Raw genomic sequence first — 26,923 nt, forward strand, 5'->3', positions numbered from 1 at the left:
ACTCTTGTTATAAAAATACCCGTGTCCGTGTGGACTAGGCCTTAATTGACAAAACTTTTGGGACACTCCTCCAAATCATCGAATTCAGGTGTTCCAATCACTTCCATGGCCTCAGGCCTAGTCCAAACGGACACGGGTATATTTTCCCCAGAAAAAATCCCGTCCACACATGCTCGGTTTAAATTAAATATCCATCCACACAATAAAGCAAAAGCACGCTATCAAGCGCTGTCAAGAGCATGCCACACCAGCAGGCGGGGATATAACCCAAATCGTGTTCCGCAATATAGTGAGATAACTGAGCATCTATCTGTATACATATACCCCCGGTTTTACTCTCTACATGGGGTTTCTTAAAAAGCTCACCCTGGCCGGGGTTTTCAAATATGCTTGGTTTCAGTTCCCTGATACTGCGGTTTCGTGTGGACGAACGGCCGAACCGCATGAAAAAACTCACGGTTATAAAAATACCCGTGTCCGTGTGGACTAGGCCTCAGTTTATGAAAAAATCAATCACCTAAGCATGCAGGCAGCTTTTACAAACATTTGTGGTACAGTGAAAGGTTGCCACCTGTGCAATAAGTCCATTCGTGAAATTTCCTCACTACTGAATATTCCCAGTCAAATGTTAGTAATATTATAACAAAATGAAAGCAATTGGGAATGACAGCAACTCAGCCATGAAGGGGCAGGCCACGTAAAATCACAGAGCGGGGTCAACGCATGCTAAAGCACACAGTGCAGAGTCAATAACTACAGACCTCCAAACTTCATGTGGCCTTCAGATGAGCTCAAGAACAGTGCGTAGAGAGCTTCATGGAATGGGTTTCCATGACCGAGCAGCTGCATCCAAGGCAAGCCTTACATCACCAACGTCAATGCAAAGCATCGGATGCAGTGGTGTAAAGCACGCCGCCACTGGACTCTAGAGCAGTGGAGACGTATTCTCTGAAGCGACGAATCTCGCTTCTCTGTCTGGCAATTCGATGGACGAGTCTGCGTTTGGCGATTGCCAGGAGAACGGTACTTGCCTGACTGCATTGTGCCAAGTGTAAAGTTTGGTGGAGGTGGGATTATGGTGTGGGGATGTTTTTCAGGGGTTGGGCTTGGCCCCTTAGTCCCAGTGAAATGGACTCTTAATGTTTCATCATACCAGGACATTTTGGAGAATTTCATGCTCCCAACTTTGTGGATTGACCCTTCCTGTTCCAACATGACTGTGCACCAGTGCACAAAGCAAGGTCCGTATGGATGAGCGAGTTTGGTGTGGAGGAACTTGACTGGCCTGCACATCAACCCAATAGAACATTTTTGGGATGAATTAGAGTGGAGGATACGAGCGAGGCCTTCTCGTCCAACATCAGTGTCTGACCTTACAAAAGTGCTTTTAAAAGAATAGTCAAAAATTCCCATAAACACACTCCTGAACCTTGTAGAAAGTCTTCCAAGAAGAGTTGAAGCTGCAACTGTGGGTTCACACCAGCCGTGTTTGAGCCATCAAATTCGCGTCTACCGCGTCTAGTTTGCCGCTTGAACATTTTGAGTTTACTCGCTTCATTCGTGCATGAAATTCTAGTCATCGAGACATCACACGGAAATTTGCGTGATGGGAGGGGCTTCTGCGACTTTCTGTATCACATCACTAGTAGAGCAAGCTCCTGAATGGTTAACAAGGTGTGTTTTTCGGGCAAAGTTAAATTTTTCAACTTGCGTGTTTCCCTCAGCAACGCTCAATTTGCGCGAAGTAGACGTGCAAATGAGGCGAAATCACGTCTACCACGCCGTGCTTAACGCCCCATTCACGCCATGAGACCTTCAGACGACTTAACATTGAAATCACTTGCGCTTGACGCCTCTAACGCGGCTGGTCTGAACGCAGCATTATAGCTGCAAAGGGTGGACCAACTGCAGATTAAACCCTATGGATTAAGAATTGGATGTCATTCAGGTTCATGTGTATAAAGGCAGGTGTCTCAAAACTTTTGGCCATATAGTGTAAGTGAAAACCTAAAAGCATGTGATCGTGTAATTCTAGCTATAACTTCAGTGTATGTGTCCTAATCTGGGTTGCCAAGTCTACGATTATCCCACAGAATTGGACTAATTTAAAGTGATAGTTTACCCAAAACGAATAATTTCATTTTCTCACCCTCAAGTTGTTTCAAACCTGTATAAATTCTTTGTTTAACTGAATACAAAGAAAGATATTTGTAATGATATATGATGATTCTTTTCAATGTATAATTCGCTATCATCCATAGTTAGATCAAAGTTTATTATGAGACACTATGATTTAACCCATAAACAAATATTATGAAAATACAACAGGGTTTGTATAAATACATTATGCAACCTGCCACATTTCTATTCAACCGATTTCCCCAACCAAATATTTTCTAATCAACTCTTGAGGACCATACTACTGTATATATAAATATATCATGTGTTCATGTAATTATGATCACGATAGTCTCCGTGATTAGAAAATAACACAAATACAAACATCTGACATCTGACTCCTGTGTTTATATTCACAAATAATACATTTCTAAAGCATCCGTAAATTTTTCATAAACTCTGATGGGAATTATACACAGTTATTTTTCCTACAGTTTTATTATCAATTTATGAAATTCAAGGCGTGCTTGAACACTGAGGTGAAACCAGAATATTTTCATGGACAGCCTTAATGGAACTTGCAGTACACTCATAATTTACATGTCCGATACATGAAAGTGAATCTCGGAGGCGTGGGGTTGGCCTTTTACTCACACACATGTGGTCGATGGTGACCATGTAACCATTCTTCTCACTATCTGCGTCGAGATTCACACTGAAACACGACAGACCAAAACAAAACGAGCCTACGCATTATATTTCAACTGGTATTACATAAGGTGAGTCTAAATCCAACTTCACTTTCATTTATCAAATATCATGATTGCTTTTTAATTCTGTGGTCGTCATCCAGGATGGACTGGACGCTTATGGTGCTCTGTGGCATTCTGGGGTCTGGCCTCAGCCAAAATCCACCGTGGTTCGATAACATCACAACAGATCTATTCAGATCTCCTGGAGATATTATGATTGGAGGAATTTTCCCCATTAAAGAACTCACGAGCAACTTGAGCCAACGAGTGACACCAGATGACGTTCATTGCGACAGGTAAAATCTCTAAAAAGATTTGAAAATACAATCTCTTTGTCCTCTTCTATAAACCCACGTGCATTTTTTTTAGGATCAGCTCTTACGGTCTGTCTATCTCATTGGTGATGAAGTACTGCGTGGACGAGATCAACGCTAACACAAATCTTCTTCCTGGAATCAAACTGGGCTTCGAGAACTACGACACCTGCCAGCAACCGTCCGTCGTCATGTGGCCCGTGCTACAATTTCTCACGAGGGAAAATACAGAGGAAATGGACATCTCCTGTAACTACACTGACTACAAGCCTCGCGTTATAGCTATCATAGGCCCAAACAACTCCGAGCTGGTGCCGGTCATAGGAAAGCTAATTGGATTTTTCTTGATGCCGCTGGTAAGTTGCCTTTAAAATGTATAGTTTGTAATCAAAATTTGTATTTAACATAATAATTAAAGCATTTATATCACATGACAGATAAGCTATGGAGCCACCAGCGACACATTCAGTGACAAAGACACATTCCCATCTTTCATGCGTACGGTCCCCAGCGATCGCTGGCAGGCTGCCGCCATAGTGCAACTTTTAAACCAGTTTCAGTGGAACTGGGTGTCGGTGGTAGGCAGCGATGAGGAGTATGGTCAGAGTGGTCAGCAGCTGTTCTCCAGCATGGCCAATGACGGGTCCATCTGTGTGGCCTATCAAGGTTTGATTCCTGTCTACAGCGACCCCAAGCCAATGATAACGGAGATACTTGACCACATTGTGGAAGCCAATGTAGGAGTAGTGGTGGTCTTCTCTCTCCCCAATCCGGCCAGAGACTTCTTCACAGAGGTGAAAGCTTTACATTTACGCATTTGGCAAGTTACAGTGCATTACAAGCTATACGTTTTATCAGTATTTGTGCTGCGAACATAGTGCTCTATCAGTTGAGCTACATGAATCCTTTGTGGCTAATGTTAATAACAAATAAATGTATATTTTTCAATGTTTGTAACTTGCTTTATATGTTTTATATCTGAGTTTTGGTTCTGTTTGGGCCACCAGTTAATTTCAGTGTAAAATCTGGATCCTGAAGCCTAACCAGTAACCAGAACTGTATTTTTTGTGCATATCCACATTAAGCCGCAAATGCTGTCAAGTTTGTACTTTTGTTCACATACTTCCATACAGAAAGTTTGATATGTATGTGACCTACTATTCTTCTTAGCCTTCTTACTGAAGGTTTGGGAATCATGGTCATTTTGAATGGCCATGGACCGCCCTATGACTGACACGGAAAGAAAACAATCACGTTTTGCGTTGGTTGTCCCTCCCGAAAGTCGTTTATTATTCGCATAAAGTTTACCGGTAACTGTTCACAACTTTGTCACGTAACTAGACACGCCCACTTCCTGTCACCAACGTTGGTTGTATCGACAGAAATTGCCAAGCTTCCATTGTAATTCAGAGAACTAGTTGTTGGCGGTGTGCTTACGATTGAATGAATACCTAATAATTTATACGTAAAAAATATGATTTTCTGCAATTGCAAACTGTATATAAAAATGCCTAAAATAATAATATAGCTGCTGTTTTAAATGAGAATGTTTAAAATGCGAGTTTTAATTTAACTTTTCAATGAATACACTAGATTAAATAATATTCACGTAAACTGCAAAAAATGATTTTCAAGAAAAAAATTCTTAGTATTTTTGTCTTGTTTTCAGTAAAAATATCAAAAAAAATTTTAATTAAGATGCATTTTCTTGACCAGCAAAATTACCTATAAGATAAGTCTAGTTTTAAGACAAAAAAATTCAAATTGGGTCATTTTGCTCATGAAGAAAAAGCATCTTAATTTAAGAATTTTTAGATATTTTTATTGAAAACCAGACAAAAATACTAAGAAAATTTTTTCTTGAAAATCATTTTTTTGCAGTGTACACACTACAAAAAATGACTTTCTTAATTAGAATTTTTGTCTTGTTTTCAGTACAAATATCCAAAAAAATTTAAAGATGCATTTTCTTGATGAGCAAAATGTAGTTTTTAGACAATTTAATTGAATTTGTGCTTAAAACAAGGAAAAATATCTGCCAATGGGGTGAGAAAACAATCTTGAAATAAATTGACTTTCTTAAACACTTAATTCAAGAAAAATATTTTCACCCCATTGGCAGATATTTTTGCTTGTTTTAACCACAATTTCACTTAAATTGTATATTTTTGGTCTAAAAACTAGACTTATTTTCTTAGGTCATTTTGCTCATTAAGAAAATACATCTTGATTTAAGAATTTTTAGATATATCTTCAGAAAACAAGACCAAAATACTAAGTAAAAAAGTCATTTTTTGCAGTTAGATTAAACTCACGCCTAAATATTTATTCCAGTATCTAGATGATTAAATATTTGTCCATAATTATGAATAATTATTAATATTGCATTTTTTTATTATTAATATTAATATAATGTTGCAGATATTTTGTTTTCTCCCAATAGTAATATTAAATGAGTAGTTCAAATCAGATGCTATAAAACAACTGTTTAATCTGTTAAGTATATAATGCAATGATCTTTACGCTTAGATACAGTATAAATTATTTAAAGATTAATTCAAGATTAATCATTACTAATGTGATGCTAGCAAAGTACAGTATGCAGATACATGCGCCACCTGGTGGATATAAGAAGCACGATCTGAAATACATGCATTCTTATACACGCCACATCAGTATCTTAATTTCTTGTGACATTGCTGTGTTGATTTCATTGTTTATTCTGTCTGTGGTTTCTTTGTAATGTGCACGGGTGCACGCTATTAATAAAGCAATAAATGCAACCTGTTAATCCCAAATTGGTCCACTAATGTGATGCTCAAATTTTTCGTCACCTCTCCCTCCCCGAACACCTGCCAGATCGCTCACCCTACTTTGTTCCAGTTGTTCAAAATGTAAAAATTAAAAGTAAAATAAGTGATTCTCTACAAAAGCATTTTTTGTTATGCTGATTGAAAGTCTCCACATCGGTCCGAATGGTATGACAGCATGTGTTCCCTATCACTTAGCATGTGTTTGCATACCATTGCGCAGCCTGTTCACATAGACATCATACATCATCTGCGCGTTCACAAGTGAGAATAGCAGGCAATTTTCATGCGTTTTGAGGAGGCGATGCTATGGGCGTCAATTCAAATGCCTTTAGTGCTATCAGGCTTTTCCAAATCACTGACTCCACCTTTAATCACCGCTGCCACATATCGGATTCTGTATGGGCATGCATATACTTGCATAGCATGTTTTGGGCTTAAGATGGGTTTTGTGATACTTGTGATCACTACCTTGACAGGTTATCAGAAGGAACATGACAGGAGTCTGGGTTGCAAGCTCATCGTGGGGTCTGGACGATGTTGTGTCCAGCCTGCCTGGCATCAACACTATAGGCACAGTACTGGCATTTGCAGACATCACTAGAAATCTTAGCCTATTTACGCCGTACGTCCGAGAGCTCTTCACAAAAGTAGAGAACGAGAGACCACAGCCGGACCTAAACAGCTCACCTCTGGACAACCCTTGCCCTGCATGCAGCCAAGTCACCAAAGCCAACATGAGCATGGTGGAGACAAATGTTGTCCAGCGATCGGCTTTCAGTGTGTACACTGCCATCTACTGTGTGGCATACGCACTTCATGACCTGCTGGGATGCAATGCCAGCCGATGTGCAATAAATCCCAGTACACAAAAAGTCTATCCATGGCAGGTAATCACAAAGATATTTGCTGTAAACTGTTGCCTTTAAATGTACCAACAGGAATGTATACTAGTAATCATCTTTCCCACAGTTGTTACAGAAGCTCCGAAATGTTAACATAAATATAGAGGGGATCCTTTTAAAGTTTGATAATAAAGGCAATCCAAACTTTGGCTACGATATGCTGCAATGGATCTTTAATGGCAGTAATGTAAAATTTCGTGCGATTGGATCTTTTAATCAGACGCTTAATATTCAAACACAAAAGATAAAATGGCATACGGCAAATTCTAAGGTATGAATTGCACATACACAATTGCTAAACACAATTTCCTACTATGCATAACAACAATGCTAGCTGCGTCTTATAACTGACATTAATTGACACGTTCCCTTTAACAGGTGCCATCATCCACCTGCTCCTCAAACTGTGAGGTAGGACAGGTACGCAGGGTAAAAGGTTTTCAATCCTGCTGTTTCGACTGCATTGACTGTAAGGAAGGAACTTATTTGAACAGAACAGGTACACAGGCACAACACCCTAAACTCTTACTGTGGGTTCACACCAGACGTGAATTCAACGATTTGCACGAGTAGATTACATACAAAGTCAATGCAAAGACGCGATCAGATGCTTCCTAGGTGTGGCGATGCGAATGACGCGAAATGGATGGCACGTTTGCCGCGAAAACATGCGATATTCGTCTCAAACGCATGACACGAAGTTAAATCACGCGAGTAATCTAGAGCAAGTAACGCGATACGTAGCATAAGGCCTAGTCCACACGTACACGGCTTTTTTTTAAATCTTGTCCACACAAGCATGGTTTAAAAAAATCTCAGTTCACATAAAAATGCAAAAACATGCTACGAAGCACTGTCAAGAGTATGCTAAACCAAAGGGTGGTGATATAACCCTAACCATAAAGCCAGGATGGCCAATCAGAAGCATGAAAACGTTTTTTATCGTTTATCGTTCCAGTAGGCTTAAGCTAAAAGTATAGTTTTGGTTTGACGCATACGCCAGGGTCCGCGTACAGTGCGCATGACGCAAAATTCATCATCATAACAGTATGCATGCACTGTACGGGCATCGCTGGATTTTTGTAAACGTGCATACTTTGTAGTTGCGCATACAGGGGAATGTAGTATATAGTACAGAAGATGCATTGCATTTTGTCGCAATGTGTATGCGTCAAACGTCTGAGTCATATAAACTGTTTTGCAAGGCTGTGCATTCGACAGTGAACTACATTCACGTTGACATAAAAAAAAACTAGCTTAAAGCTAGAAGTAAAGTTCTGTTTTTATGCATACGCGAGGGTCCACTGACGTTTTTTGTAACTCTGCATACTTTTGGAGAATGTAGTATGTTTTGTCGCAATGCGCATGCTATGCTTTACAAGCATATGTGGACAGGGCTTAAAAACTATGGCCTTTGTTTTTCAATTTAAAAAAAATCTTAAGTTATTAAGTCGTTTTTATTGAAATAATACAAGTTAGTTTACGGTTGCAAAAAGGAAATCGATATAGAGATGGTCTAACAAAAACGAATTCAAGGTTAAAATTCATTTATCTCATTTTGAGAAATGTCAGTTGGAATACAATACAAAAATTCTATTTTACAATGACTTAAATAACAAAATGTAGATCTGATAATCCAAGCTTAATATCTACACATTTTGGCATTCAACACATGTTTTTTTGACCGCTCATGTCTTTATGATGTTGACTAACCTTATTTGTCTCTTCCAATTGAAAGATGATATCCAATGCACATTATGTCCTGTCGGCAAGTGGTCCACCCTACGTAGCACCAGCTGTGTCTTTCCCGTCTATACTTACCTGGATTGGCTTCAATTTGAGTCAATAGCGATCCTGCTGGCTGGAATTTTGGTACTTGCATCACATGCATGGGTAGGGATTCATTTTTTCAAGAACAGAGGAACTCCAATGGTGAAAATTGCTGGTGGGTCATTGAGCAGCATTACCCTGTTGAGCCTATCAGCACAATGTGTCAGCCTGGTGCTGTTCCTGGGTCAGCCAAATGACATTGCGTGCCGTCTACAGCAACCCTTGAACGTCTTCTTTCCTTCTGTGGCCCTCTCGGTCATCCTCAGCAGTTCCCTTCAGGTAATCTACAGAAAAAAGTTGATTATTTTGAAAACGGTTTGCAGCTAGTGGGATGTGACTAAAAACTTTTCACGGGTTAGGAGAGCTAAACTATAAGAAATTGTGTATTGCCGAATGTGGGTCCTGATGCTTTTTTCCGACCACAAAAATTAATGTTTAAAAATGTCTATCTACTTTCAATCTTCTCAGATTGTCTGCGTCACAGAATTTCCCGAAAAATGCCCCGATCATCTGGAGAATCTTCGCGAGCGAGTAAGCTGGTTTGTGGTTCTGGGTTGCTGTGGGGTCCAAGCCGGGCTGTGCGGTTGGTATGTCAAAGAAGGTCCCTCCCTAACCCAATTCCTCACCAGTTTGGAGGTGAACTACGTGACAAGATTTCTGCGCTGTCCAGTGGAGCCCTTGTTGAACTTTGGCTTGATGATCGGATTCAATGTGCTACTGGCACTGGTGTCATTTATGTCCACCTTCATGGCTCTAAAACCACCTGGACAGTACAACCTTGCCAGGGACATCACCATCTCCTCCTTGATTTACTGTGTAATGTGGGTGATGTTTATCCCCACCTACACAAGTCTAAATGATAAGTATAAATCTGTAGCTCAAGCAGTGGTCAGTTTAGGTAGTAATGTGGGTCTGATACTCACCTATTTTTACCCAAAATGCCAACTGCTAGTCAAACAGCCCGAGCTCAATACAGACGATCACTTTCGCACATTTTTGGAAGGGCCACCGCCACCTGAAGAGCCACCTGAAGCACAACCTGAACAAAATCATTAAAGCCCTCATTTATTGCTGAAATAACCTCTAATATAAAGTTTATTTTGAGATAATGATCATCTGACTGTACATTTTCTCTTACATATTAATAATATTAGTAGTGGTTTTGTCCATAACATGTTACACAATGCGAAAACCTAGGTAAAGTCTTTTTGTGTGTGTGATTTATTTTCTACATAAAATGATCATAATGAAAAATAATGTAAAATAAATCTTTGGTGTCCCCAGAGTATGTATGTAAGGTCTAGCTCAAAATATTATATTTATAATTTATTATAGCATGTTAAAATTGGCACTTTTTAGGTGTGAGCAAAAATGTGCAGTTTTTGGGCGTGTCCTTTAAAATGCAAATGAGCTGATCTCTGCACTAAATGGCAGTGCCGTAGTTGGATAGTGCAGATTAAGGGGCTGAATTATCCCCTTCTGACATCACAAGGGGGGCCAAAATTCAATTATCTATTTTTTCACATGCTTGCAGAGAATGGTTTACCAAAACTGAGTAACTGGGTTGATCTTTTTCATATTTTCTAGGTTGATAGAAGCACAGGGGACCCAATTATAGCACTTAAACATGGAAAAAGTCAGATTTTCATGTTATGTCCCCTTTAATATTGACAGAGTAAAGTCAATATTAAAAGAGTAAAGTACTCAAAGTAAAGAGTATTGTCAAAGATTGAAATCAATGACTGAAATCAAACTTTGATGCTTCAAATCTCATCATTAGATTATGAGCCTTTACCCTGAATTTCACAGAAAGAGTCAGGTATGAATGATAGTAATAATAGTTATAGTTATTGTTTATAATTATTTATTTGTTTAGCAGACTTTACACAAGATTGTAGCAAAATGTAACAAATAATTTAGAAATAATTAATAATGTACAAAATAGAAATTAATATAATTATAAAAAGTGTTTAATTTTATATTCAAACAATGTAATAAAGCTGACCTATAAAGACGTTGTCCTGTGCACGTGTGTGTTGTTGTGATATAGCGCCCTCTACAGATCTTTACACGGTACTTCCTTAGAAACTGTTGCTAACAACTTTGCCCGTATGACACAGAGAAAAGCACAACCACCACAAAACTGATAACAGCAGCGTTTAAGGTAAGATAACAAATGTGTCATTTATTTACCTGAGCATATTTTAATGTGAGGAGACAGAGATCCAACAAACAACATGTAACAAAATGTAACTGTTACGTCTAAACTAAATGGTGTAATTTGATATTTTGGGAATAAGGTTAACTAATATATTCTACTGATTAACAGTTTTGAATATATGATAATGTATCGTTTTAATAAATCGATATAAATGAAATAATTACAAAGGAGCGATTTTGCCATGGCGCGGTGGTAATACCATGATCGCCTTTTCAAATACCATGTACATAACAAGTTACTTCAAAATGCGTCAATGAATTCTATTGTAAGTCTAAAACCATGGCAATATGATGGTACTAAATAATCTTACTGAAGTAACACGACAGTATAATTTAAAATGAAATGATAGAAATGCAGTTACGTTACCTCAGGTCATTTACCCCACAAGCAGAATCTTCACGCTAGTTGTCGTCAGATATTTCTTCATAAAGTCTTTACTTTAATTATCATGTATGTTAGCTGGTCGGTTTTGGGACACATTTATTGACGAAGGATCATAATCCACGGATTTGAGTAAAAGGTAAATTAAACCAGTCATGGTCTCTAGATGCATTGTGGGATTGCGGCGTTGCAGGAACCGACAGGTGTATGACATCACAGAACCGCGAGAGCGATTCAATAGCAGACTCTCTGTTTTATTTCTCAAATCACTCTCGCGGTATTTTGATGTCATCCGCTTGTCAGTTCCTGTGGCGCCACGTGAAGTCGAAGAGTTTAAACGTACGTAGGCCGTTTCCCAATCCGAAGGCTGCAGCCTCCTGAGGTCGCATATGCAGGCTGTTTACGTCATTAAGCCTGGTAACTGAGCATTTAAGCATATTACAACAATTAACGATTAACTAAGAATAACAGTCAACTTCGTAATTGTTAATATTTTTAAATAATACCGTCTTGATGACGCATGCAGTCTCCAAATGCGAGCTTTGGAGGCTGCAGCCTTTGGATTGAGACACGGCCGTAGAAATGCAACGGAGAAAGTGCGCGAGACAACAGCATGAAACTAACGTTTAATGTACAGCAAAGTTACATTATATAGACTTAAAATGTATCAATTAATTAAAATTATTTATTTATACTATTATCACTCTTTAAATGATGCAGAGTTGTCACATGGGTAAAGTTTTTTGTCAAAAATCGCACAATTATTGGTCATCTGTACTATAAGTTTATATGCTGGTTTCAAACATCAAGTGCAAATCTGTGTGTGTAAAGGTTGAATGCTTTTTGTAAAAAAAACTTATCCTAGTCTTAAGCAAACGATTGAACAGTACTCACACTAGATTAGCCTACATTTACATATGGTTAACTATAAATAATTATTTTGTAACTGAAAATGTTACATTTATTTATGTTTTTATAGTCAGGCTTCAGTTAGTTATTACATTGTTTCTGGGGCAAGTTGTCACACGTGTTTTATGTGCTATAATGTTTCATGTTTTGTTTAAAGCTGCATTCATGTATAGATATTTTTCATTTCAAAGCCACTATATTTGGATTGTACCCACTGTTTTCAGTTACTGCATTCATAATCATCATCATCATCATGCCTCGGGGAAGAGCGAACAGCGCACTGTCTGACAGCAGTGACCTGGATTATGATGGAATTGGTAAGCAATGAAACAAGTTTTATTGGGTAATATAAAGATTTTCTAATGAGGAGTGTGCAGCAAGCGATTGTTACAGTATTTGAATTGTGTGTGTTCGTGTCTCCAGCTGAGACAGAGATGGCAAAGCTTCAGAGACAGTTTCGTATGACGGATGGTGATCGTCAGGCCTACACCATCCAGTCACAGGACATTATCCGCAAACAGAGGTCAGTCCCAAACCCACACGTGTATTGTGTTAATAATAAAAATTTGTTCCCACGAATTAATTCAATCCATTTATGTTTACGTTTATGCATTTGGCGGACGATCTTGAATACTGCATTAATAAATGTTCATTTGTTTATCAGTATGTATATGTATGTGTTCCCTGATATCTATGACCTGTGCATTGGTAACACAATGCTGCACCAATTGAGTCACAGTAAAACTACAGGGGACATCAAAATGCAATTCATACATATACACAAGTGTAAAAATAATTTATTTATTCTAAATTGCAACTTTTTTACTCTTAAAGGTGCAGTGTGTAAATATCAGCGGCATCTAGTGGTGAGGTTGCAAATTGCAACCAACAGCTCAGTTCACAGCTCACCCCTTGCTTTTGAAACACATAGAAAAGCTACGGTAGCCAACACAGGACAAACATGTCATCACTGGAGACAATTTAATCAAAAAAGTTTGTCCATTATGAGCTTCTGTAGAAACATGGCGGGACAAAATGGCGACTTCCATGTAGGGGGACCCTCGGTGTATGTAGATAAAAAATGTCTCATTCTAAGGTAATAAACACATAATGGTTCATTATGAAAGGTCTTTATACACCCCTGATAATAAAGTTTTGTATATTATTTTGCATTTCTGTCAAGAGGTCCTTCTAAAAATTACACTCTGCACCTTTAAACTAAGTATTTTATGTATTGCATGTATTGCTGTTTCTGTAACTACTCAGTTGGTAGAGCATTGCAAAAGGTGTGCACGGCTCAGGAAACACGCATAGTGATAAAAAAAATGCACTCACTGTAAATTGTTTTGGATTAAAACATCATTATTTGTCTACCGTATTGTACGAAAAGGTGTGTTTTGGTGTAATGTAGTTAGTTTCCTTTTGCATGTGCAGAGGCAGGAGATTTCTAAACTGCGTGAGGAACAGGAGGAACTGCTGCGCAGTCTGCGCGTGTCCGAAAGTCAGACGCGCAGACAGAGCGACAGTCAGGACATTCAGAGTCTGAGATCACTGCTGGACCAAAGAGACGCACTGGACGAGCAGCTGGAGAAAGAAAGACAAACTCAATCACAGCTGGAACAGGAGGTGCAGATTAACCCCCTAAATGCATTCTTGCATGTCAATGTATGTCAATACACTTATACAGTAGTTAAGTCGAATTTATTTATATGGTGCTTTTTTACAATGTTGCATTGTTTCAAAGCAGCTTTATATAAGTCATGGCTAAAAAACAGGATAATTATTAAATATGTAGTATATTGAATATCACATATATTGTAGATTTATTGTATATATTTCAAACATTTAGTCAATAAATATGATAAATACTATAACAACGGGTGTCATATTAAACATATGTTAGACATTTCTTCAATCTTACATAGAAAAGCATGGGATGCTGGTATATTACAAAAAAATCTTCAAATGTTTAATCAAGAAAACTGCCACCAGGATCATCTGTTTCTGTTTGATCCCAGGGAACACACATACTGATAAAAAGTTAGCTACCTTATAATGTACTGTAAGTCGCTTTGGATAAAACTGTCTGTCTGCGTGGATGTAATCAACTAGCTTTGCTGGTGAACATGATGCTTGTGTTGATAAAGCATCAAACCAGCAAGTGTAGACCTGCCTGGACCAGTATGGGAAGTATTTGTGCAGGTTTGAACTGGTCCTTTTGCCTACGTTTAGGTGTAAGACGTTTATTTTGTCTTTAGATCATGGATATGGACAAAAAGCTTGCAGAACTGAGGAGAGGAGAAGTCTCAGCTTCTGTAAGTGACTCATCTCAGGCCCGTCACGCTCAGAAAGCTGTTCGCACCCTGGAGAACAAACTGGACCGGGTAAACACAAAATCATACATTTATAACATGCAGTTTTAAATGGAAGTTAGTCCCAGGCTGTGTTCTAATACCCTTGGGTTGCTTGAGTCCACAGGGCAAATGTAATACAGTATAAATGCATACACGTCTATACTGCTTTACCTAGATTGCACAGCAGCAGCAAATCTTAACCTTTTGAAACCTTTGCCTAAATCTTAACCTTGAGTCTCTCTCATTAATTGACTTAAACGATTGGTCGCTAGAAACAGGCTCCAACAGGGAGTCAATCCCATAGACCCCCATGTTAAAATGTCCAACTTTACAGCAGAAATAAATATGTTTACAGCTTGGTATTTATATGGCTAATTTTGCCCATCATGATAACTTAAGTCTTAAAGTTCTGCCTGTTTAACTCTTTCCCTGCCAGTGTTTTTAAAAAAGTTGCCAGCCAGTGCCAGCATTTTTTGTGATTTTCACAAAAGTTGAATGCCTTCCAGCTTTGTATTATCACCTCTCAAATATGGGTAGGTTTCTTCAAAAATACAAAATTTTAAAACAGAAGGCAGAGATAATTGTATTTTTGTGAAAGACTTCTGATAGAAATCCTATTCAGAGCGATGATTAAAACACACTCTGCATTTGAACTGTTTTGAGGTGAGGGGTTGCTTCCGGGTTGCGTTTTCTCTTAACTCGTCATTGGCGGGGAAAGAGTTAAGGGGGCGTGGCCACTAGAGTGACAGGTGGATTGATGCTGCTGTTACTATCGTCGAGCTAGGCGGGCGCGGTTTCAGCAACCAGGCACCTTAGCTCCACCCACGTTCCACCTCTTTGCCCATTTTTGGTTATTCTGGAGTGACGAGTGCCTACAGGGTGAAGGCCATCTCCGCCCACTTTAGGCTTTAAAAATGCTCTTAAAAAAAGTGATGTTACACACACTACGTCCATGTTTTATACAGTCTATGGCATGGGTCTTCAACAGGGGGTCCGTGGTGGTATTTCTGAGGGTCCTCCAAATATGGTTTGAATGCAAAATATATTAGTATTGAAAAAATAAAATTAGGCATAATACAAAAATGCATTAATAGGTCAAAAAAATAATAACTTGATTAAAGGGCACCTATATCATTGCTAAAAAACTACGTTATTTTGTGTATTTGGTATAATACAATGTGTTTGCGTGGTTAAAAAAACATTATTTTCCACATACCGTACATTTTTGTAGCTCCAGATTTCACTCTCTTCCTGAATAGCACACTCATGGTTTTGAAAAGCGATGTGTCCCTGATTGGCCAGCTTATATGTACGTTGTGAAATGTAACGTCAGAAATGTAACGCTCCTTACCATGATTGAAAGATTTGCTCACAATGCAATGCAGGAGTTAATTTACAGGCTGTGAGTCCAAGCGGGAGGAATTATGATAATGTTGGTCTTGTCCACGTCAACAGGTCCAGGAAGTAAACTGTTGCCTACAATCCGTGTGTTTGTTGTAGTTCAAGAAAAGAGATTTAAGTTGGAGACGATAACTCACGTCATCGTTTACTTTGGGGTTTGTACCTTTTGCATATCGTTAACATGTACTAATACACACACACCAAAGGAAATGAAAAATTGTGAATCAGACAATAGGTGCCCTTAAAAATAAAGAGCATAACATTTTCCCAATAAAATCTATTTAGTTAATTTATATTGTATAATTGTATGTATAATTTATTATGTAGTATGCAAATAACTATTTTTTAAATATTTTTGTAACGCAAGCATCATATCCAGTTTTAATTTGATACATATAATGGGGGTCCCTGCTCCTCCTTTCTATCAATTTAAGGGGTCCTTGGTCCAAAAAAGGTTGAAGACCTCTGGTCTATGGTTGCAATCCAATTAAATAGCATCATAACTCCTCGATATTGTATAGCAGCTAAGTTTTCATTGTCTGCAACAAGGAAACTGGGTTTGCAAAGTACGGTACTTATACAGCTAAGGTTGGTGACTTTACTCAAAAAGGCACACTGCTATTTGTGTCAAATAAAATAAAGCCTCACTCTGCAGGTAAAAATTGTAATATTAATTATGATATTAATATATTAGCAGTCATTGTGCATTATATTCCAGTAATGCATTTTTAATATGGATGCTTACTTATTCACATGAGTAAACTTTTTCGTTATGCTTCTGCAGGCTCTTGTTCGCTTTAATGAACAGCTGACTAAGAACAGTCAGCTCAGAGAAGAGCTTGAAACTCTTCGTATGGAGCGTGTCCGATTTCAGCTGCTGCATGGTAAACTGGAGAAGGTTGGAGGATTTTTAATCATCTTCGGGTTTTATTGCATCACTCTGAACATCAAACTGAACTCAGATCTTTTTTGACTTTCCATCAGAAGCTGCAGGATATTCGTAAGGACATCGGTGAAGTTATCGACATGTCAACTACAGCTTATGATACAAGGTGAGATCGATACTTGGATACATTTTCAGGATTTTAAAAGTAGCCATGAAATTTTATAGCATTGAATGAGGATTTGTGTGTGTGCTTCTTCAGAGTGGAGGCTCAGGCTAAAATGAGCATGATGAAAGACAAGGCCGTGAAGGATCTTGTACAATATTCGGCTGAGATTAAGGAGCTGGAGAGAGTCATTGCTCACGAACACAGACTCAAAGACTTCATGAGCACCAAGTGTAATGAGAGGAACGCACTAGAAGATGAAATCATGCGCAGGACTGGTGAGAACAAACCAGAGGACAATGATTATGGAATTGAAATGGATTTCAAATAGTGTTTCATGTTAAAGGCACAATATGTAGGATTTGTACCACTAGAGGTCGCTATCTCACAATAACAAAGTTGAAGCTTAAAGGGACACTCCACTTTTTTAAATATACTTAATTTCCAGCTCCCCTAGAGTGAAACATTTGTTTTTTAGCATTTTGGAATCCATTCAGCCGATCTCCGGGTCTGCCGCTATCACTTTTAGCATAGCTTAGCATAATCCGTTGAATCTGATTAGACCATTAGCGTCGCGTTAAAAAATAACTAAAGCGTTTCGATATATTTCCTATTTAAAACTTGACTCTTCTGTAGTTACATCGCGTACTAAAACCGACATAAAATTAAAAGTTGTGATTTTCTAGGCAGATATGGCTAGGAACTATACTCTCATTCTGGCGTAATAATCAAGAACTTTGCTGCTGTAACATGACTGCAGCAGGCGCAATGATATTACGCACTGCCCAAAAGTAGTCCCCTGCCATTGAAAGATACTAAGGGGACTATTTTCGGCTGCTGCGTAATATCATTGCGCCTCCTGATAGCGCCGATAAAAGGGCGTCTATTACAGAGGGAGAGGAAGACAAGCCAGGATTTTTTTTTGGGGGGGGGGGTTATGAATAACGGATAATGTAAGTACACAACTCCATAAAATGTATCACACTGTGCAAGTGGTTTTGGATATTTTATTACAAAAATTTTACATATTGTGGCTTTAACTATAAGGCTTATCCTGTAAATCGTCATAATACAGAACGATTGATTGGTTGGTTGGTTGGTTGGTTGGTTGGTTGGTTGATTGATTGATTGATTGATTGATTGATTGATTGATTGATTGATTGATTGATTGATTGATTGATTGATTGATTGATTGATTGATTGATTGCCTGACTATTCATCCAACTATGATGATGATGATGGCAGAGATGAAGGAGAGAAAGGCAGACTCTGGTGAAGAGACACTGGACACTCTTGAGGAGGTTTTCCAGAAGATTCAGAAAGTGACTGGAGAGGATGATCTGGAGATGTTGATATCAAAGTTCATTCAAGTTGAGCTGTGGAGATGGTAAAACACCGCTGTGAATTCAACTCGTAGATTTAGTTAAGGGGAGTCTGACAAGTTGACTATCATTAATTGTTGACATTTTGTTTTTCATAACCCGATTGCTGTTGTCTTAAAGTGGAAAATACACTTCTACTGACTTGTTGAACACATCATTTTTAGTGCACTGCAAAAAATGACCTTCTTATTTAGTATTTTTCTCTTATTTTCATTACAAATATTTAAAAATGCTTAAATTAAAGGTGCAGTGTGTAAATTTTAGTGGCATCTAGTGGTGAGGTTGGGAATTGCAACCAATGGCTCAGTTAACTGCCCACCCATCTCATTTAAAACGCATAGAGAAGCTACGGTAGCCGCCACCAGACAAACATGTCATTTTCGGAGACAGCTTCGTAAAAAAAAGTTTGTCCGTTAAGGGCTTCTGTAGAAACATGGCGGCACAAAATGGCGACGTCCATGTTAGGGGACCTTTGGTTTGTAGATAAAAATGTCTCATTCTAAGTTAATAAAAACATAATGGTTCATTATAAAAGTTCATTTTACACCCCTGATAATATATTTTTGTATATTATTTTGCATTTCTGTCAAGAGATACTTCTAATAATTACACTCTGCACCTTTAAGAAGCTTTTTCTTGATGAGCAAAATGACCTAAATACACTGCAGAAAATGATTTTCAAGAAAAAAATCTTAGTATTTTTGTCTTGTTTCAGTAAAAATATCTAAAAATTCTTAAATTTAGATGCTTTTTTTGATGAGCAAAACGACGTCTAGTTTTTAGACCAAAAATATCAAATTTAATTGATTTTGTGCATAAAACAAGCAAAAAAATCTGCCAATGGGGAGCACATTTTTCTTGAATTAATTTAGTGTTTAAGTGTTTAAGAAAATACATCTTGACTTAAGGATTTTTAGATATTTCTACTTAAAACAAGACAAAAATACTAAGAAAGTCATTTTTTGCAGTGTTTATACAGCTAATAATGTGGGTTTTTAACAGTTGAGGACAGAAACTTTGCTCTCTTCAACTATGTGAATGAACAGAACACAGAGGCTGAGATCCTTCGAGAACAAATACATCGGGTGAGTTTACACACAAAACACTTGATCATCATTATGAAAACAAGTTAAAAGTACCCACAACCATCACTCGTCCATACATAAGGCCGAGACATTTGTTTTCCTATAAAAAATGTTCTTCTGAATGTGTGATTTTTTTCTGTCTCGTCTTATTTGAGGTATTATTAAAAGTTACATAATGCACTGCAAAAAAATAATATTCAAAAAAAAATGTTCTCAGTATTTTTGTCTTGTGTTCAGTAAAAAGTAAAATGTTTTAATAATTCTTAAATTAAGATGCTTTTTCTTGATGACCAAAACAATCCAAGAAAATATTTTGTGCATAAAACAAGCAAAAAAATCTTGACATTTCTCTTAAACACTAAATTCAAGAAAAATTTGCTTACCCCATTTGCAGATTTATTTTCTTGGGTCGTTTTGCTAATCAAGAAAAGGCATCTTAATTTAAGAATTTTTAGATATTTTTACTGAAAACAAGACAAAAATACTAAGACATTTTTTTTCTTGAAAATAATTTTTTGCAGTGTGAAATAAAAAATTTACATTAATGTCTGTCTACCTGCTTTACTTAGACTTTTATTTGTGCTTAAATAGCTCCAGAAACAGAACCCAGCAAGCAGTTTTGCGTTAAAAAAATGTCCAATAGCCGTAGTTGTCATTGAAAATTTAAAGGTGCCAAAGAATACATTGAAATAAAATGTTAATTTGTTCTCTAATATCTACATAGAAGGTAGATTAGTCATAACCAGACTGTATCGGGTTTATATTTACCCAGATGAAATTGCAGCTATTGCTTGCTGGGAAAAAGTATAAACTCTCATGATATGTAGGACACATGTTTTCAGATTGGTGAAGACATCGAACAGTTTCGCTTGGAAGGTCTCCAGCGGGAACGGGAATATCAGGCGGCTTTAAAGCAGATTAAAGATCTACAGAGAGAACGTGAGACACAAGTTCATCAGTATGAAGCCCAGGCAGATGATATCAGCAAAACCCTTGATCAAATTAAAACAGGTACAAATCAAGTCTTAATTGTTACATGGTATATAGTGGAAAACTGGATATCTGTGGAAAATAAAAAAATGTAGTTTTTTGTTTATCGGAATAAATTGCAATAAATCTTTTAAAAGGGGATTGAGACCTTAGCAGCAGGTATGCATTTTTAAGAACACCTGTTATTTACATTTTATCTGAATTGAAATTTACACTCTTCACGAGTGTAACGAGTCAAACCACAAATAAACATTTAATATACGTATAAGATCCAAGCAAAAAGACAACTGAATTCAACTTAAGAGTTCAATGTGTTGGTTTTATTCTAGGGGTGGACAGTGTATTCAGTACGATTGACTGTGACCGAGCACTGGTGGGGTCTCTGCTGAGTTCCTCTGCTGGGATTAAAGACAGTAACATCATGATCTACCTCAGCCTGGTGGAGCAGAAGACCACAGAACTGCTCACCATTCAAGCTTTCATTAACTCGAAGGTATGAAAGAAAAGATCATTCGCTATATCACAAACTTTATCTCGAGAAATAAATGAAGAGCTCAGAGTTATACTTCACCTCCATCAAAAATGAGATAATGATATTTGGGATGTCAAAAGATTAATTGCGATTAATCGCATGCAAAATAAAAGTTTGTGATTGCATAAACACATAAATACACACATACATATATAAATGTGAAAATGTTATTTAGGTCTATTTTTTATGTATATATCATTATATATATATATATATATATATATATATATATATATATATATATATATATATATATATATATATATATATATATATATATGGGTGATTCTCTCGAAATTAGACTTATGAGGTGTCATGAAACATGTTAATAAAAAAGTAAATGCTATCAAAATAAGAAGCATACAGTTACAAACATCTCTTCATGTACTATTTTGCACATGATTTCAAATGACATCATACAAACCAGTTTTGTTGTTTTTTCCACATTTTAGGGGAAAATTTTTATTACCGCAATGTGTCTATGAAAAAATCTAAAAAATTAAAAGTTCAGTGCATGTTATACTATAAACATTAACAGTAAAGAAACATGTGGTATTTGGTGATCATTGGTAAATGTAGAGATAATAATAAGGAATATAAATGTGTTCAAGACCAATTTTCTCATCCTGCGCAACAATTTTCAATCATTGTTTAAGCCCTCAAGGAACTAACTTTTTTTTATATTTTTGGAAGGGACATAATTGACTGATAAAAGTTGAAATTTTGTTTGTCATAGTACCTAGACAACTTTTTAGTTGTCATTACCGAAACATGAGTTTGTAAATGCATATATTTGATTAAATATCATGTTGTGGTAATGATCAGTTTTGATTATGATAATCTAAAAAAATGTAAATAATTCTATAGGAAATATTTTTAAATCCTCTAAAAATAATGGTTATAGTAAGTTCAGACATTAATCTTGACATTAATGTGCAAAAAAAAAAAAAAACTGGATTTTGTGAGAATCACCCATATATAAAATAACTACACACAACGCACACACATAAATTATGCAAAATACTTTTATTTTGTTTGTGATTAATCTCAATTAATCTTTTGACAGCCCTAAATGATATTGATGGAATCCTCTCTGCACATATTATACGTTCATTAAATACTTTCGCTTTAAATCCACTTCATCCCAGCCTCAGGCTATTCAGAAATATCAGTTTGTTGTCAGAATCCGGTAAACGGCACGTCCATTTTTCAGTAAAGTCTTCAAAGTGCACGGAAGAATAATTGGATGAATGATAGCACCTACACATCAATGTGCAGGAGGTTTCCTGAATATATATCATCCCATTTTATGAGCCATTCAGGAAGGACAGTGAAGGGTGACTTTTTAGAAGTGGAGATTTTTGTATGTACTTAGAGGTTTTTGCAGTGAAAGACATTCAAATTTGTTAAATACAAATGAAATGACTAAAGTGATAATTACTGACTAATAACTTTTGCCATTAAAGTAAAATGACTGAACCTAAACAAAAATGCTCATTTACAAGAAAACACATCAGACGCACTTATGTCCCATTCACACTGCAAACTTTCGGGAGTGACAACCGCAGTCAGATTCCTTAAACGATCATTTGGAATTTGGAATTCCATTTCTGTATGGAACAAGAATCACTCCCTAATCTGCGATGATTGACACAGAGGTACCATAGCAACGTATTTTGCCGTCTCGTGTGGTTATCATTACAGCTTTACATTTTGCAATAAACCTCCGTCTTGGTGTTGTATGTTTTGTATGCACTTATGAGGCTGCTCCTCAGAACGCTGTCTTGCAGTGTTGCCAGGTCCTCGTTTTTACTATCATACGATTGTGGCGGCTAAACGTTTTTATTTTATTTATTTTTTTGCTTGCTTTTGGCTCATGAAGCAATCAAGTTTTTGGTGTTATTAAAGTGAGATGCCGCCAGTACCAATATTTTGATTTTTTTAAGGGAAAGCATTTGGATTTATTTCGGTTTATTATCAGATTTTTCTTGCTCACTGAATTTTTCATGCAAGATCTGTCAACACTAGTCAGCAAACGCTTGTGTCTCTGCGCATACAGAAAACTTTTTCTCCTTCTAGGCATATTTTTCAGAAGAGAAACCTGTCATGTCTATGATGCACATCTAAATACGTACACAACCCATTCTCACTCCCCAGGCGTTAAAATCTGAAGCATGTTCAAACGCCTTCATCGTCAGTATGAAGACACGAAGGGTGCCCCTATGCGTCACTATATCGATGAAATGGGCACTCCGTAGCTTTCATGCTAATCCCTCAGCGTCGGATATAGACGGGTGAAACTTTCACTCTGCCAAGCACTTCCGGTTAGCGTCTTTTAATGTCTTTGGTTAGCGTGCAGAAAAAGTAAACTATGGATGGTGTTACACGCCGACACGGCTCCGGGACATATTGTGCTGTTCGCGGTTGCAACAACTTGTGGCAAAAACAAACTCGCTAACCGGAAGTCGTTGGCAGAGTGAAAGGCTAATGGCGGCCCGCATATTTCACCCGGGAAACTTGTCTATAGATGAAAGGTAACAACCCTAGTGATGGGAGAAACTAAGCTTTTCGAAGCTTCGAATCAATTGAACCAATTGCTTCGAAAATTGATTCAGTTTTTCGAAGCAGTTCGAAACCCACACACGCTGGCGACCCCTGCTGGTCAAAATAGTGTAAAAGCAGATGTGTCCAAACATTTTACCCTTTTTTTTTTACAAAATAATAGCAAGATTTTTATTAAAATATTTGAAAAAAATGATTTAACTTAATTAAGACATAGATAAAAGTGTATTATGTGTTTTTAGTTTTATTTAGGGCAAGCAAATCATTAAAACTACCTACCCTTTTAATTATGCACATTTTTGTCATTAAATCTGTCTATAAACAAAAAGTAGACAAAATGGCAGTGTTATTAGTCAGAAGGATAAATGTTTTATGAACTTTCATAATAAAACTGACCCGAGTTCACCGAAACATATTAGACACTGGTCATGTGATCAACTCCCCCTAGTGGTGAACCATCGGATTTTCGAAACGTTTCGAAACAGTTATGACGTAGGCTGCGTCCGAAAACTCTAAATTGCTGCCTTCTGAGGCAGCTTTCCAAGGCAGCAAGGCATCAAGGCATGTCCGAATTCAATGTTTGGTTTACTTCCTGTCTCCTGAGATACCTATGCGTGGACGTACATAAAGAATGTAATTGGTCGAGTCCGGTCGAGTTCGAAAAAATAAAATGGCGGCCAAGGACGCGACTGGACCACCAATTTAGTGTAAATAAAGGTATATTTTCACTTTTTGCACCTTTTAATTGCATTTCTAGCGAGAAATTAGTATTGTAGTTTTCAAATATGTGATTAGTTATCACAAAGGCGCTCTCTGTTTAAATTTCAAACACGCTGCCTTAGAAGTGTGTCCGAAAGTCTTTCTCTGAGCTACCTTCATGCCTCCGAAGTCATTTCCTCATGAGGCAGCGAGGCAACGAGTCACTGCCTTGAGTTTTCGGACGCAGCAGTAATGAAGCCTCGTTTGCTAAAATCACGTGACTTGGGCCAGTTTGAAACAAGCTCCGAACCACTGATTCGAAACAAAAGATTCGTAAATGTTTCGAAGCCTCATGAAGCAGTGCTTCGAAAACGACCATCACTAAACAACCCAACTCTAAAGGGGATCGCACACCGGCCGCGCCGTTCTAAAAAAATGTAACACATTGTTTTCTATGAGTGTACGCACACCGGCGCCGACAGGTGGCGCCTGTCCGCGCCGCATAGCTGTGACTCAGGAAGTTGTTCAAATCCCTGTCGCGCCACACAGCGCCACTCACACAGTAAATAACATCATATTTGTCCCAAATCATTAACGACTAACATTGGCTGCTAATGTATATTTTGCATTTTGAAGTAGACGCTATCTGACGAAGCTCGCGCTATTTAATGTGCACTTCCGGTTTACAATACCTCCGAGTTCTCCTAGGCGTGACGCGGCGCCCTAACCCCAAGCGACAATGGTTTAAAAATCAGAAGACAAAAAGTATAAACCAATACAGACATCCTAACCCAAACTCTAACCTTAACCTCAAGCAACAATGGTTTAAAAATAGGAAAAAAATTTAGTAGTTACCGTCCAGTAGCGGCATGATACTACCGATCGTCGCATAACATGCCGGTGCTGTGTCGAAGTCTGTTCCCCCTATGTTCCTCCTATTTTTCCCTTCAGTGTAGTGTTTTTATGGCGTTTTTATCACGTTATAGGTTTTATTATTTATATATTTAAAGTTTTAATGGCTACTGAGATGTATATGTGTGCATTTCTGTAATGTATCTGTATTGTTCTTAATGGTAAGTCAATTACTTTTACAGTATGAATCATATTATATGTATAATATTTATTTAATTATGTATGCAAACATTACATTTTTAAAACAACCAGTAAAGGAAAAAAAAGAAAAAGACAGGCTATATTTTAAAAGAAATACCCTAATAGAAAACTGTCAAATGTATGAAATATTTAATAAATTGTATTATAAAATACATGATATTATGCCTTTTTAGTATAACCAATTCAAATCTTTAATCTTTCTAAATGTAACGTGATGAAAACGCTACAAAAGCACTACACTAAAGGGAAACATAGGGGGAACTGAGTTCGACACAACACCGGCATCACCTTCCGGGATTCCCTTTTGTCTATATCCGACGCTGAGGGATTAGCATGAAAGCAACGGAGTTCCCATTTCGTCAATATAGTAAAGCATAGGGGCACCCTTCTCGTCTTCATACTTCAGATTTTGACGCTTTGGGTAGTCAGAATGTGTTATTTATCAACAACTAGTTGTTCAGTTTGGTTATGTACACACTATGCAGAGATTCTGTAACTTTTAAATTCGTTTATAGAATGCAGTTGTCAGTCCTTTAAATTACTGAAGTATGTGTGTACAGAACAGGATTAAGCACTAAAAGGTAAAGTGATAACCGAATTTAAATGCAGTGTGTACGTGGCCTTAGAGGGTTTTGCATCTGAGCTCTGCAAATATTGTCAGGTGTTTTTATATGAGCCGTAAAAATCACCCTGCTTATTTGACTAGGTTTTTTTAGTATCCTGCAGATTAAACCAACATATTAATCTCCCCCGTGTCAGCAGGACCTGGAGAAAAGTTACGACTCTAAGGAGGCGGCTCAGTTCCTGTTGGGTCAGAACCCAGAGATACAGAGACAGACGGCTGTCGTCCAGCCTTATCACTTCCAGTAAGTGAAACCAATCAGAGCGACTCACCGCAAGCCGCCCAACCTCACTTTTACTCTGAATGTCTGTTTAAGGAACAGGGACAATGAGGTTGAGGATGCACTCACAGATGAGGAAGATCGACCTTTGACTCAGGAAGAGCTCCTCGAGCACATCAGGAGGGGTGTAAGGAACACAGCTACACACTATCACACTTTCACTTTGACTACAGTTGCATTGCAGTTAGTTTTTTGGTGGTCTGTTGCAGGCCTTGAGCAAAAAGCGGTCGATACGTACAGGAGGGGCCAGAGATGTTAAAACACCCAAAAGCAGCCCGGAGTCCAGCAGCAGACAGCACTCACTGGAAGATTAAAACAGACTTTGTGTTTTAAAAATTAATAATAGCACGTAGAAAAGATGTTATAACCTCATAGTAACAGAAGGGGGCAGCATAGCCATGTTATCAAATGCATCAGATGATATTTGGCCCTCATATCTGGGAAAATGTCTGATAATATAAATGAAAACATATTTTCTTGTACCACAGTCTTTCGTTTTAGCTGACAGATTTACATTAAAGTGAATTCTGCAAAACCAATCATTTTTTTAGGTTTTATTGCGTTTTCAGTCAGAGGTCAAAGCATTCTGTTTTAGGGACTGTCTCTAATTTTAG

At 37.6% G+C, this 26,923-nt stretch overlaps 2 protein-coding genes and 1 long non-coding RNA gene across 10 annotated transcripts; 2 read left to right on the forward strand and 1 right to left on the reverse strand.

Moving 5' to 3' along the window:
- Window positions 1-1,931: 1,931 nt before the first annotated feature.
- Window positions 1,932-10,037, forward strand: tas1r3 (taste receptor, type 1, member 3). Of its 2 annotated transcripts, XM_073876338.1 has the most exons (9): window positions 1,932-2,897; window positions 2,972-3,166; window positions 3,240-3,540; window positions 3,622-3,978; window positions 6,474-6,884; window positions 6,967-7,170; window positions 7,278-7,398; window positions 8,638-9,008; window positions 9,198-10,037. In XM_073876338.1, exons 2-9 carry the CDS (start codon window positions 2,973-2,975, stop codon window positions 9,783-9,785), a joined length of 2,547 nt encoding a protein of 848 aa, XP_073732439.1. In that variant the 5' UTR covers window positions 1,932-2,897; window position 2,972; the 3' UTR covers window positions 9,786-10,037. The 2 variants fall into 2 exon arrangements, with proteins under 2 accessions (XP_073732439.1, XP_055040994.1); XM_055185019.2 differs by having other exon boundaries at window positions 1,932-3,166.
- Window positions 8,878-11,509, reverse strand: LOC129428122 (uncharacterized). The gene is made up of 3 exons (XR_008638852.2): window positions 11,317-11,509; window positions 9,653-9,768; window positions 8,878-9,013 (listed from the first exon to the last, which is right to left on the reverse strand). It is a non-coding gene; the product is annotated as an uncharacterized lncRNA (long non-coding RNA).
- Window positions 10,789-26,848, forward strand: odad1 (outer dynein arm docking complex subunit 1). Of its 7 annotated transcripts, XM_073876340.1 has the most exons (16): window positions 10,790-10,893; window positions 12,465-12,557; window positions 12,664-12,763; window positions 13,677-13,866; window positions 14,499-14,624; window positions 16,780-16,893; window positions 16,980-17,047; window positions 17,141-17,322; window positions 18,290-18,413; window positions 19,427-19,511; window positions 20,354-20,522; window positions 20,831-20,993; window positions 26,160-26,273; window positions 26,346-26,436; window positions 26,519-26,621; window positions 26,667-26,848. In XM_073876340.1, coding segments are annotated over exons 2-16 (1,695 nt in total). In that variant the 5' UTR covers window positions 10,790-10,893; window positions 12,465-12,493; the 3' UTR covers window positions 26,669-26,848. The 7 variants fall into 7 exon arrangements, with proteins under 7 accessions (XP_073732445.1, XP_073732443.1, XP_073732441.1 ...); XM_073876344.1 differs by having other exon boundaries at window positions 10,789-10,893; window positions 20,831-20,994; window positions 26,167-26,273; window positions 26,352-26,436; window positions 26,519-26,848; XM_073876342.1 differs by having other exon boundaries at window positions 10,789-10,893; window positions 26,352-26,436; window positions 26,519-26,848.
- The last annotated feature ends 75 nt before the right edge of the window (window positions 26,849-26,923 follow it).

The sequence above is a fragment of the Misgurnus anguillicaudatus genome, chromosome 14 (assembly GCF_027580225.2).
Source record: "Misgurnus anguillicaudatus chromosome 14, ASM2758022v2, whole genome shotgun sequence".
Lineage (NCBI taxonomy): Eukaryota > Metazoa > Chordata > Actinopteri > Cypriniformes > Cobitidae > Misgurnus > Misgurnus anguillicaudatus.